The sequence below is a fragment of the Triticum aestivum genome, chromosome 2D, assembly GCF_018294505.1.
Source record: "Triticum aestivum cultivar Chinese Spring chromosome 2D, IWGSC CS RefSeq v2.1, whole genome shotgun sequence".
NCBI classification, from domain to species: domain Eukaryota; kingdom Viridiplantae; phylum Streptophyta; class Magnoliopsida; order Poales; family Poaceae; genus Triticum; species Triticum aestivum.
This window is the reverse complement of record NC_057799.1, coordinates 348,628,729-348,642,614: the sequence shown is the minus strand read 5'-3', so window position 1 is coordinate 348,642,614 and position 13,886 is coordinate 348,628,729. Positions and strand designations below refer to the sequence as shown.

Sequence of the window (13,886 nt, the reverse complement as noted above, 5' to 3'; positions counted from 1 at the left end):
CCCCTCCGCAGGACGCCGGAAAAGGCCCCAAGATGGGATCTCACGGGTACAGAAGGTTGCGGCGGTGGAATTAGGTTTTTGTGGATTCCTCTGATGGTTTGGGGGTATGTAGGTATATATAGGAGGAAGAAGTAGGTCGGTGGAGCCACGAGGGTGGAGGGCGCGCCTGGGGGGTGGGCGCGCCCCCCTACCTCGTGGCCGTCTCGTCTGTTGCTTGACGTCCACTCCAAGTCCTCTGGATCACGTTTGTTCCACAAATCACGTTCCCAAAGGTTTCATTCCGTTTGGACTCCGTTTGATATTCTTTTCCTGCGAAACACTGAAATAGGCAAAAAACAACAATTTGGGCTGGGCCTCCGGTTAATAGGTTAGTCCCAAAAATAATATAAAAGTGTATAACAAAGCCCATTAATCATCCAAAACAGAATATAATATGTCATGGAACAATAAAAAATTATAGATACGTTGGAGACGTAACACCTAGCCCAAAACCCCCTCGTCGCCGGTGTGAGGTCCGGTGAAGCCCCGCCTCTCTCTGATCTCGCGCTTCCCCCTCTCTCCTGACGCGCGGGACCCAGTGTCAGCCTCACCACTCGCGCCCGAAGCGGTATGAGTGGAGGCGCACTCCCGCTTTACGCCTTCGACGTCAACCCCCCCTCCCCTCCCAGGATTTCTGTTTAATTCAAATATTATTCAGAAATTTGACTAAACTTTGACCAGCCACCATTTCTAAACCATAAGCCCAAATGATTTGATTCTTTTTGCATTGTCTTTGTTTCAGAAAGCTCTAGCAGCACACCAAAAGGTGGATTTTTCCTTGCTGCCTAGAACTTCTGGTAATTTTCAGAATGTGTTTTTGATAATTGTTTTTGTGGTTTTAAATTCTTTTCAGAGGAGAAGTTTATCTTGAAGCAAACCAAGAGGGGTGTGATCCTCCTCTACACTAAGGCAAGCCACACCAGCATTTGGATGGTGTTATTTCAATATCTGTGATTTTCTACTTGAATATGAGTTCTTATTTGCATTTAAAATTTGATAAATAAAATTTGGTTAATTGCTAGTTACTTTATCATGCTTGATATGCTTGTTTTAGTTACTGGTTGAATGCATGAACTTGTTTGGCTAAGTATAGTAGGATTTTGCACTAGACATATTGCTATGGAAATTAATGATAGTTATTTTATTAGTGACATTTTCAATTAAATGATGAACTAATTAAAATATTGCTGGATAATAAAAATGAGTTAGAACCAGAGAGTTTTGATTCTGAGTATTGCAAGATGTTTATGTTATTAAGTTTGATCCATGACTATGAGTTGTTTGCTTTGCATGTCGAGTAGTTGCATGATTCTGGCATTATATTATGTTTTTGATAAAAAGTTTTTATCAAAGCTAAACTTGATTAAGTTCAACTTGAATATGATGTTGATCACATCATGGTGCCACTGAATCGGGTTTTTAATTCAGTGCGACCACATTTACCTTGTGGGAAGGTCTTGATTCGGTCCTTTGTTGTGGCTCTCACCGGTGCCTCCCACGAGGGAAGGTTATGGGCGTGCATATCCTGGCCCGGTAGGCAGACATAACCTTGTGTGCTCGTTTTTGTTTTTATGGTACCTTGTCCCCGTTTGGGACCGTTTTGCCACGACGGTGGCTGTTGGTGTCTTTGGTAGACACGGGGCCACCCAAGACCTAGCCCTGAGAGGGAGTTGGTCAGAGTGGCCGGGGAGAGTGCACGACAAAGGGAGGGTTTCGTCAGAATGCTTTGGTCTACCCGAATGGGATTGCGAGGCCAGGTGTTCCGTATTGTGGGTAAAGTGCGCTACCTCTGCAGAGTGTATTTAATCTATCGATAGCCGCGTCCTCGGTTATGGGCATAACTCGTGAGTAAGTCACACCATGGATCAACTTTTGTAATAAATCTTGCAAACTAAGCGATTCTCGTAAGGCATTGGTGAATCATGAACTCTTGAGGTGTTCATGAGGGATTGGTTTCAGGTGTGACCCCGGTATGGTCACCGTTTGGTTACGAGGTAACCGTCTGGTAAGCGAGTCCGTGAGACTCGGAGCACGTATTGTTTGCATTGCATCTGTAGTATTTCTTGCATTGAATTTAATCTGATTAATTATCATGATATTGTCTGTCATCGTGCTTATGTTTGTTGTGAGCTTGCAAGTACATTCAATGTACTGACCTGGCGTGTTATGCCAGCTTTCAGGCAAGTCGGTTCGCATCGGAGCGTATCTCGTGTCTAGGCCGTGTCCACGTCGGTGTCCCTGTGCTATGGAGTTCCACTTCGTCGTTCGTCCGCTGCCGCGTAGTTCGTGTGATCGAGGCCCCGTCATGTTCATTAAATAATATACATACTGTCCAGCAGCACCGGGTGTGCCGCTTGGCCTCGTATCTCGATGTAATATCAGACCTATGTAATCCGCTAGCATCAATAAAGCGGTTGTTTCTGTACCATGTTGTTGTGTATTGCCAGAAAACTCGATCTCTGGGCTGGCAATGCAAGGTAAACCGGTTGCTTTGAGTCGGGGTGCCACAAAGTCCCAGTTGGAGTTAGGAGAAGACTGGACTTTTATCGATCCCGATTCTTCTGGCAGAGCGATGAACTAAAAAGAAAGTACAGAGTCGCCAAGTGGATATTATCTGTCGACCGAAAGACCAAGGCGGTCTTGGCATTGAGAATCTTGAGGTCAAGAACAGATGTCTTCTCAGCAAGTGGCTGTCGAAGTTATCTGTCGAGACTGATGCCACTTGGGCGCAGATCCTTCATAACAAGTATCTTCACTCCAAAACTTTGTCCCAGGTGACAGCGAGGCCGACTGACTCACCTTTTTGGAAAGGTCTTATGAGAGTCAAATTAGTCTTTTTTTAATAGGACAAAGTTCATTATCGGCAATGGTGCTACCACACGATTCTGGGAGGATACTTGGCTCGGAGAGACCCCCCTTGCACTTCAATAATACCCGTCTCTGTATCATATTGTTCAACGACGTGATGCTTTCGTTGCAACGGTACTTCAATCCATTCCCCTTAATATTCAATTCAGGAGGACGCTAGTCGGTAATCGTTGGGAAGAGTGGCTTCATCTAGTGAGTAGACTGATGGAGGCTTAGCTGTCTCAACAACCCGATAAATTACGCTGGAAGCTTACTAGGTCTGAAGAGTTTACAGTTAAATCAATGTATCTTGATGTTATCAATTCAAGCTCTATTCCTAGCTCCAAATATGTTTGGGCAGTCAAAGTTCATTTGAAAATTAAAGTGTTTATGTGGTTTGTACATAAACAAGTCATCTTAACCAAGGACATTGGCAAAGCGTAACTGGACAGGACCTACTAGGTGTAGTTTCTGTGATCGGGATGAAACCATCAAACACCTCTTTCTTGATTGCCCGTTGGCCAAAGTTCTATGGCGGACGGTCCACATTGCCTTTAATATTACTCCTCCGAGTTCTGTCAGCACGTTATTTGGAACGTGGCTTAACGGGATAGAGTCCGAAACAGCGAGACACATTTGCGTAGGAGTATGTACTTTATTATGGGCAGTCTGGAACTGCAGAAATGATTTGGTTTTTAACAGAACAACAAATATTCATTTTTTGCAGGTTATCTTCCGAGCCACTGCGTTGATCCGTATGTGGTCGCTACTCACTCCGACGGAGGACAGGGAGCGTTTGGTTACTGGATCTATCCGGTGGGAGATGGTAGCACGGGATATCTTCAACCGGTTTGGATGGCGGTCATGTAATAGGATAGGCAATTAGTTTACCTATCTTTCTTATGCCAGTCGGTTGTGGCTTTTTTTGGCTAGTTATGTTATTGGCCCTTTGGCTCTTTGTGAGCTTTCCGTTACTTTCGTTTGGAGACTTTAAGACATTGTTGAACCTATTTGCTTATTTATAAAGTTGACCATATGCATTGTTATGATGCAGAGGCAGGGGAGCCCTCCTTCGGAAAAAAAAACTTGCCGAACATAACAGCAGAAATTTACAGTAAACGTGCGCTCACATCACAACTATGACCTTTCCTGTGGCGTGCCCGCTCATGCTCTTCTCCCACGCGTCCGCTGCCTTCTCGAATGGATGGCGTGAGTCGACAACCGTCTTGAGCTTCCCTTCCTTCACCAGCTCAAGCAGAAACCTCAGGTCCTCCTTCCCCATCGATTCGATCACGATGGACAGCTTCTTGTTGGAGAAAAACGTCAGGATTGATGCGACAAAGTTCCAAAAGTTGGAAGCTATATCGACGACTCTGCCAGGGCAGTTGAGGGCCGGCTTGAAGGCCGACCACTTGCCATCAGCCGTGGTGTTCACGATGTAGTCGTACTTCTTGCCCGAAGATTTGCTCAGTGCCACGCCTTCCGGGGTCTTGTAGTCAAGCACCTCGTCGGCGCCGATGTTCATGACGGCCTCCAGGTTGCGGGCACCGCAGGTGGCGGTGACGTTGTGGTTCCCGAGCTTGGCGAGCTGGACGGCGTACGTGCCGATGCCGCCTGATGCCGCGGTGATCAGGATGTTGCTGCCGCTGCATGTGCCGTCGAACTTCGTGCCAATGGCCTTCAGGGCCTGCAGAGCAGTGAGGCCGGCGATGGGCAGCCCTGCGGCATCGGCAGCGGATACTCCGGTGGGTTGGGTGACGGTGATGCTCTCGGATGCTGCAACATACTCGGCGAGGCCACCAGCTTTCTGTAATTAAATATCTTCTGTCATGAATGATGTGTATATAAATGAGACATAAACTGAATTGTTCAAATCAGGGCTTTTCTAATTACCCAAAAGACTAATTTGGACACAACTTTGTCACCAACTTTCAACTCTTGAACCGCAGAACCAACCTCAACAATCTCTCCAGCAACGTCGGTTACTGTTTCATTAGCAGGTAGCGAAAGGAGTGCTTAAATTGGCATTGACAATAACAATATAGTACTCCCTTCATCCCCTAATATAAGAGCGTTTTTAGCCATGTACCCGCAAACAAAACAATATACTACTCTTTCCTTCTAAAAAAACAATATACTACTCTATATACCAATGAGTACCTGTATTTTGAAACGTGGGTCAACTCTTTTAGATAATTGATCCTTGCTTTTATGTTGTTGTAATGTAATTTTAGCTTGCATAGACATTTTTTTCTCTTCCTTCCCTGTTTTGTTTTGAGTCTTCACTCTTGTATTTTTTTTAAGTTATGTTTTTTCCCTCAAAAATATATATAACATATACCTATCTTACGATATACTCCTTCCGTTCCTAAATATAGGGTGTATAGTTTTGGGCACGGAAATTAAAGAATGCCAATGAAGGGAAAATTTCACAAGTTTTGGGCGAGATTACACCTGACTAATTGACATGAGAAAATAGAGGATCTTGCCTAATATAATGAAATGTAATCAAATCCCTAAAAAAATATCCAAATGAGTGGTGCAATGCAATACACCTTATATTTTGGATTTTTTTCTCAAAAATCTATACACCTTATATCAAGGAACAGAGGGAGTACTAAGCAAAGGTCGGATGTGATATATCTTTCACTTTATATATCTTTTTACATATACTCTATCGATGCATATAATTGACCAGTTATGAATTTCTATCCAAAGCATTCCTTGCAAATTGCAATCAACTCCATGGGAAATATTGTCATCACAAAAGACAAAGCCTGGTGTACAAGAAATATGTTATGCGTGAGTACCTGGAATAAACGGGAATTTAGGAATAAAAGGATGGAGCATCCCTTTCTGGATCTTCCAATCCGCTGGATTTATGCTTGCTGCTTCAACTTTTATGAGAACTTCATCTTTCTTCGGTGAAGGAACTGGGATATCCACGTACTGAAGTAAAACCAAGTCGATATGTTGTTATGTTACACATTTTACTCCGAGATCATCACAAATTAAAAAAAAATTCTATGAGATAACTTCACCGGCCAAACTTAACTGCAATGTGCTAAGTACTTGAACTTGCAGAATATTACTCCCTGCGTTCGGGTTTATTGGCATGAAACTGCATGGCTCCAGTCAAAGCTACCAAAATCATGCGCTCTGAACTTCACCAAGACATAAACAGACAGCTAGCACAAAAGCTCACCTTAAGGGCCGCGGCACCGCCACCGTAGCCGCTATACTGCACGGCGCGCAGGCTGGACGCCTTCATCCCGGAGGTGGCCATAATCCTGTGGCAAATGTGAGTCGTATGCCTTTGGATGGAGCTAGCGAAGAATAAAGCTAGCTCAAAGCATATCATAGTGGCAACGTACGGGTGGGTACGGATATAAGGCACACTTGCAAAGACAAGGATTTTTTTTAAACTATGATGATTTTGTAGCAAATTCAGAAACTATATACCCTAATGCAGAAAAATCAAAAGTATCACCCTGTCGGCCTCATGTTGGCCGAAGAGAGACTTTTCGGCCAACAGTTGGCCAAAGAGTCCCTCTTCGGCCAACACCTGCTCTACTGTTTTAGAAAATTCATATCAATTAGGATTTTTAGTATTTTAATTTGATTCTTTTTGCATTAGATTCGAAATTTTATGAAGTTTCTGTAGATATCAAGTTTGACTAGATTTGAAAGTTTGAATTTGAATTTTCATTAATTTGCTCAAATCACTAGATTGCCTATAATTTGAGCTAGGAGTATTTTTTCAGATGATTCTTTTTGCTACTGGTTCTTTGTGACTTTGTTTATTAGTAGTAATTAACTGGCGAATTTAATAATTATTTAAAATTAGGTTTTTATTAAAACAGTTCTGTTTTAGTGTTTTATAGGTTTTATGCCATTTCTTTTAATTTTAATTGCTTTAAATTATTTTCTTTATTTTTTCTGACATATTCTTTTTGTTTCTGTTTAGTTATCAGTAGCTATTTTATTTGTAGTATTTTTTTGTATTTTATTTCTTTTATCCTACTAGAAAACTTATTTTGAGCTTCATAGGAGTTTATATTTAAAAGTTCCTTATAAATCCTGTACAACCATTGCCGTTTTATACATGAAAAAAAATACTTTTTCGCAATCTTTTTCCCTCCATTTTCTTTCCCGCCATCTTCTTTGCCGCCATTTTCTTTCCCGCCATTCTCTCCCGCCACACTAAGGAGTGCTGCATCGACGGAGGATGACTATGATGCCTTCATGTGGAGTGTGAAACACTGTGTGAGAGAAGTCATAAGTGTGAAACACTCTCCGATGATGATGACGAAGCTGCAAACACTTATGACTTCTCTCAGCAGTGTTTCACACTCTACCAGCAGCACCGACGCAGGAGACACAGACCGTGTCAGATGATGTTATCTACGGTCGTGGACAAGAGGCTTGTTTTATAAGTTGAGAAGTGAAGATGGCGAGAAAGAAGATGGCGGGAAAGAAGATGGCGGGAGAGAATGGCGGGAAAGAAGATGGCGGGAGAGAAAATGGCGGGAGAGAATGGCATGAAATAAAATGGTGGGAGAAAATGGAGGGAGAGAACGGCGGCAAATAAAATGACGGGAAAGAAAATGGAGGCAAAGAATGGCGGGAGAGAATGGCGGCAAAGAAAATAGCGGGAGAAAATTGAGGGAAAGAACGACGGGAAAGAAAATGGAGGATAAAAGAAATAAAATACAAAAAAATACTACAAATAAAATATCTACTAATAACTTAACAGAAACTAAAAGAATATGTCAAAAAAATAAAGAAAACAATTTAAAGCAATTAAAATTAAAAGAAATAGCACAAAACCTATAAAACACTAAAACAGAACTGTTTTCGTGAAAACCTAATTTTAAATAATCCTAAAATTCACCAGTTAATTACTACTGATAAACAAAGTCACAAAGAACCAGTAGCAAAAAGAACCATCTAAAAAGAATACTCCTAGCTCAAATTATAGGCAATCTAGTGATTTGAGCAAATTCATAAAATTCAAATACAAACTTTCAAATCTAGTCAAACTTGATATCTGCAGAAACTTCATAAAATTTCCAATCTAATGCAAAAAGAATCAAATTAAAATACTAAAAATCCTAATTGATATGAATTTTCTAAAACAGTAGAGCCGGTGTTGGCCGAAGAGGGACTCTTTGGCCAACTGTTGGCCGAAAAGTCCTTTTTGGCCAGCGGTAGGCCGAAAAGTCCCTCTCCGGCCAATGGTAGGCCGAAAAGTCCCTCTTCGGCCAACAGGAGGCCGACAGGGTGATACTTTTGATTTTTCTGCATTAGGGTGTATAGTTTCCGAATTTGCTATAAAAATCATCATAGTTTCAAAAAAAATCAAAGACAAGTGACTTGGGTACGAAGGGTTTGACCGGGTAGCTCTTGGGCACTTAAATTGGGAAGACCTAACGCTTAATTTAGCACCACTTGATGTTTGACTATGATTACAATACACAGGATGGCTATTTAATGTGTTGTTTGATTCTCCCTCCGTCCGCGTTTATTAGGCCCCTCTTATTTTGAGCAAAAGTTTGACCATAGATTTATATAACTAATAAAATATGAACTATATGTCACAAGAATTATGCCATCAAAAACCTTTTTCGAATACAAATTCAACAATATTTCACTTTGTAGCATATACTTTATACTTTTTAGTCAAAATCCAACCCAAAATACGAGGAGGGCCAATAAACCCGGATAGAGGAAGCAGTGACTTAAAAATAAATTGGAGTATGCACCTGCGAGGGCATCATATCTATACCTACTATTTTTCTTACTATCAAAGGCATTAGTTTTTTTAGGTGAACTAGGGATATATTCAAGGTTCAAAACATCCGGAATACAAGTGATGTCGGGGGTGATCCCTAGCCACAAATGGCGACTTACCGGAAGCGACGAAGCTGCCTTTGCCAACACGGTTCCTATATAGCGCGTACCCTCCCCCCCCCCCCCCCCCCCCCCTCGCTCGCTGCTGTTTCTATGGGCCGGCCCATTTCAGTGTTTCACCGCCAACTGGTTTTGGGAAGGTTCTAGAACGTCCCTGGATCGGGTTTTTCTGTTTTTCTTTTCTTTTTCTGCTTTCTTTTCATTTTTTCTTTCATTTTATGTTTTCATTTTTATTATTTTTTTCAATTTCTGAAAATCTATTAATTCGCGATTTGTTTTTAAATTCGTTATTTTTTTGGTATGATGAACATTTTTCAAAATCGTGGTTTTATTTTTACTAATTCGTTAACATTCTCTTAAATCATGAAAATCTTTTTTAAAAACTGTGAACATTTTTTAAAACTCAACAACATTTTTTTGAAATCGTGAACATTTTCCTAAATTTGTGAATATTTTTTAGAAATTTGTGAACATCCTCTTAAGTCATGAACATGTTTTTCAACTCATGAACATTTTTTTAAAATAATGAACATTTTAAAATTAAAGACTATTGTTTCAAAATCATCAACAGTTTTTTCAAATTCGTGAACATTTTTAGAATTAGCAAACATTTTTTTGAATCGTGAACGATTTTTCAAATTCGTGAAGATTTTTTGAATTAGCTAACATTTTTTCCAATTTTGTGAACATTTTTTGAATTAGCGAACATTTTTCTGAATCATGATTTAAAAAAATATGAACATTTTTTAAGTTTGTGAACATTTTTTACAAATTCATGAACAGTTTTTGAATTCCCGAGCATTTTTATGTAATCATGATTTTTTGAAATCATGTTAGTTTTATTAAAAAAATCTGAAATTTAGAAGTTTTTTGATATCCCGGATTATGGAAAAAAGGAAAAACAAAAAAAGAAGAAGAAAGAAAACAGGCAGTGTCTCGACCCGCACATGGGTCGGCCCAGAAGTGCGCGAAGGGGGGGAGCCGGGGGGAGGGGGGTACGCGCTCGCTTCTTTCGTAGCGCGTTGTGCATCGTACAGGAGCTCCCCTTAGCCAAGGCATGCGCTTCATAACTCGCTTCCCTATTTTCAAAACGAAAAGTAACCGTTACAAAATCGATCATTCCCTCCTTAATCTCGTCGAGGACAGGTGCATATGTAGGAAATGCGCCCCTGTTGATATCTGAAATCTCCTGCATGCAGCCGGAGGGCATTAGTGTTTCTGCTCGGAGCTCGTCCGTCATCCTAATTATCTCTGACATATCCTAGAAGGGGTTGTTGTCTTACACGAAACTCTACATGAAATCCATTCGAAGAAACTCGATGGGGTGATTTTGAAAGTAGATTTTGAGAAGGCATATGACAAAGTCAAATGGCCATTTTTGCAACAGGCCATGCGCATGAAAGGTTTTAATGGGGCATGGAGGAATCAGGTGGATTCCTTTGTCCAGAAATGTAGTGTGGGCATAAAGGTGAATGATGACATTGGTCATTACTTCCAAACGCGTAAAGGCCTGAGACAAGGAGATCACATATCTCCAATTATGTTCAACATTGTGGCAAACATGTTGGTTGTTCTCATAGGTCGGGCCAAGGAGAGAGGCTTCGTAGGTGGTCTTGTTCCCCATCTGGTGGATGGGGGCGTGTCTATCTTACAATATGCAGACGACACTATCATCTTCATGGAGCATGACCTTGCAAAGGCGAGGAATATGAAATTGGTCTTATGTTTATTTGAACAGTTGTCGGGTCTTAAGATCAACTTTCACAAGAGTGAGTTGTTCTGCTTTGGTAGGGCCAAAGATGACCAAGACAGTTACAAGCAACTGTTCGGCTGTGAACTAGGAGCATTACCGTTCAGTTATCTGGGCATTCCAATTCATCATAGGAAACTAACTAATAAGGAGTGGAAGTGTATCGAGGATCGTTTCGAGAAGAAACTAAGCGGCTGGAAGGGTAAGCTTATGTCATATGGAGGAAGGCTGGTATTGATCAACTCGGTGCTCACGAATATGCCAATGTTCCTTCTGTCTTTCTTTGAGGTGCCTAAAGGGGTACATAAGAGACTAGACTACTATCGATCCCGTTTTTTCTGGCAATCTGACGAGGTTAAGACAAAGTACCGTCTGGCAAGATGGCATATTATTTGTCGACCAAAAGATCAGGGGGGTCTTGGGATCGAGAACCTCGAGATTAAAAACAAATGTCTACTGAGCAAATGGTTGTTTAGGTTAGCACTTGAACCCAAGGGTATGTGGGCTCAAATCCTAAGAAATAAATACTTGCACTCTAAAACTCTTGCTCAAGTGACCGTAAGACCTAATGATTCACTATTTTGGAAGGGTCTCATGAGAGTGAAAGAAACCTTCTTCCATAGGGTGAAATTCATTGTTGCGGACGAAACAACAACAAGGTTTTGGGAGGATACTTGGTTAGGCAACACACCGCTAGCTCTCCAATATCCTTCCCTGTATCATATTGCTCAACGTAAAGATGACTACGTAGCAACAATTTTGCAGACGGTCCCTTTGAATATCCAGTTCAGGAGGTCCCTGGTAGGGGAAAGATGGGCTTCCTGGTTACACCTAGTGAGGAGGTTGATGGATGTTCAACTCTCTGATCAGGGAGATACACTGAACTGGAAACTAACGAGTAATGGAGTGTTCACGGTTAAATCGATGTACTCAGATCTCATTAACTCTGGCCCAATCCCAAGATCGTTACACATCTGGAAAGTTAAGGTTCCCTTGCGTATTAAAATCTTTATGTGGTTTGTTCACAAGCAAGTGATCCTCACCAAAGATAACCTGATAAAGCGGCGATGAGTAGGGAGTTCACGATGTTGCTTTTGTGTTCACGATGAAACAATTCAACACTTATTTCTTGATTGCCCTCTCGCGAAGTTACTTTGGCGGTCTGTCCATATAGCATTTAATATTATGCCTCCGGTAAGCATAGACGCGTTGTTTGGGACGTGGCTAATTGGAGTGCCTCCTCATGTTGCGTCAAGTATTCGGATTGAAATATGCGCACTTATTTGGGCTATATGGAACTCCAGGAATGATTTGATTTTTAACAGGGTAGCTATTGTTAATTTCTTGCAGGTTATCTTCAGGGCTACGGCATGGATCCGTACGTGGTCATTACTCACTCCTATGGGCTCCAGGGAGCAGATGACTACTGGGTGCAACCGGTGGGAGATGGTAGCGCGGGCTATTTTCAACCGGTTTGGATGGCGGTCGCATAATAGGATATGTCCCTAGTATCTTTTCGTCCAGCCGGTTGAAGGCTTTGAGTTTATCTTGTTTTAGCTCCTGCTGTGAGCTGTACTTTGCACCAAACTATTTGTTTTTGATTGAACTTGTTTTAATAAAGTGGCCGTATGCATCTCTCCGATGCAGAGGCCGGAGGATGACCTCCTTTTCTAAAAAAAATCTCTAAACTGTAATTATTATGCTGGGCCAGAGCGAGGCGAACTAACCTGCTCGGCTAGATGGACCAACTCGAGCTCATAGCTCGTCCGTCTGTTCGCGTCCACTTGGGCCCGGAAGCTCCTACGCGCCGCCCAGCAACTTGTTGTCCGGCCCCATGCGCGGGGCGGGACTCCCCTTGTTTTTTCTTTTTTTATTTATTCTCTTTTTAAATTTTTTAATAATTTGTTGTTTCAATTTCTAAATAATTTTGGATTTTGAAAAACAATGCTCAAGAAATCACTAAAAGATCGAGAATTTGAAAAAAAAACAATGTTCAAGATTTTCGGAGAAAACTCATAAAATGTTCACGCATTCAAAAAATGTTCGGGATTCTCAAAAAATATTCACATATTAAAAAATCAAAATTTTGAACAATGATGCGTATTAAAACAATTCAAATAATGTTCATTAGTTCCTTTTAAATGTTAACAAAAACAAAAAATGTTCGCAAATTTCAAATATTGGTCCCAAATTTCGAAAAAAACTTTAACTTTTCAGAATTTTTTGATGATTCAAAACACGTTCATGAATTCAGAAAATGTTCATGCATTTCAGAAAAATCATAAAACAAAGAAAATTGCAAATTAAAAAAAGGTTCCCAAATTTCGAAAAAAAATCTTTGATTCAAAAAAGGTTAACGAGTTACGAAAAATGTTCGTCAATTTGTAAAAAAGTTCACGGATTTAAAAAATTCACAATTTGAAAAGATATTGGTGAATTGGTAAAAAAATCACGAATTTGAAAAATGTTCATGATTTCAAAAACAAATTTACGAATTCTCAAAAGTTTCATGTTTTCAAAAAATGTTCAGAAAAGTGAGAAAATTATAAATAAAAAGGGAAAAAAACAAAAGGAAACGTAAAAGAAAAAGAAAGCGATTGATGGGGCTAGAGGATCACCTAATCCATGGGGGGGTTAGGGTCGGTTCTCAAAAGTGCTTGCTGGTCAATTTGTCATGCGCTGGAAAAGTTGTGTGAATGCCCGCAGCACACAAAGTATGACGTGAGTGGGCAGCAGCCGGGCGTCCCTACTTCAAGATTTGGCCGACACAATCTTCGTCAGTTCAACTACCTCATCTGTCCAATTGCAGTGTTTTTATGCCAAGCAATGGGGGTGCACACCTTTTTTTCCAGGTGAAGGATAAGTACACTTGTGTTGAGAAATCTAAAGTAAACAGCCCCGATCATTCGGATTGCGCGGTTCGAACGTGTTCTGTCATCCAATGCGAGTCCGTATTAATCCGCAAGCCCGTTCAGACATGTTTTTTCCTGCATATTAGAGAGCGGGGAGGGGGGGGGGGGGGGGCGTTCGGACCGCTGCCACGCTCGCGTCTAACTGATTTGGCCCACCTTTATTGACTCCCCTGCGTTTTCTGTCCAATGCACACGCCGCTTCCCACGCCGCATTCATGCCAGCTTAGAGCATGCAGTGACCAACATTAATGTCGATTGATGTGACCGGACGGGTGGCGGCGTTGACCGACTCGACCTCTCAGGAGTCGCTGCTTCAATGCGGACGCGGCTTCCTAACGAACCAACTCCGGTCGCTGCACTGCATTGAAGCGACTGACCGGCCCTTCGCAAGGACTAGCAGCGACTATTTAAGTCGCGCGCCGGCA

The 13,886-nt window shown here is 41.5% G+C and overlaps 1 protein-coding gene across 1 annotated transcript; it reads right to left on the bottom strand.

Annotated features, from left to right (window-relative positions):
- Positions 1 to 4,012: 4,012 nt before the first annotated feature.
- On the bottom strand, positions 4,013 to 6,172 carry LOC123049318 (chloroplast envelope quinone oxidoreductase homolog). Its single transcript, XM_044472251.1, has 4 exons — positions 6,092 to 6,172; positions 5,697 to 5,835; positions 4,780 to 4,871; positions 4,013 to 4,693 (listed from the first exon to the last, which is right to left on the bottom strand). Exons 1-4 carry the CDS (start codon positions 6,170 to 6,172, stop codon positions 4,013 to 4,015), a joined length of 993 nt encoding a protein of 330 aa, XP_044328186.1.
- Between the last annotated feature and the right edge of the window lie 7,714 nt (positions 6,173 to 13,886).

Bases quoted from the DNA above. Each gene is read 5' to 3' on its own strand.
- LOC123049318 (XM_044472251.1), bottom strand. From the start codon at position 6,172: ATGGCCACCTCCGGGATGAAGGCGTCCAGCCTGCGCGCCGTGCAGTAT. The intron at 4,872-5,696 runs GTACTCACGCAT...CTAATGAAACAG, and splicing joins TAAATTCCCGTTTATTCCAG to TAACCGACGTTGCTGGAGAG. The intron at 4,694-4,779 runs GTAATTAGAAAA...ATTTAATTACAG, and splicing joins TGTCCAAATTAGTCTTTTGG to AAAGCTGGTGGCCTCGCCGA.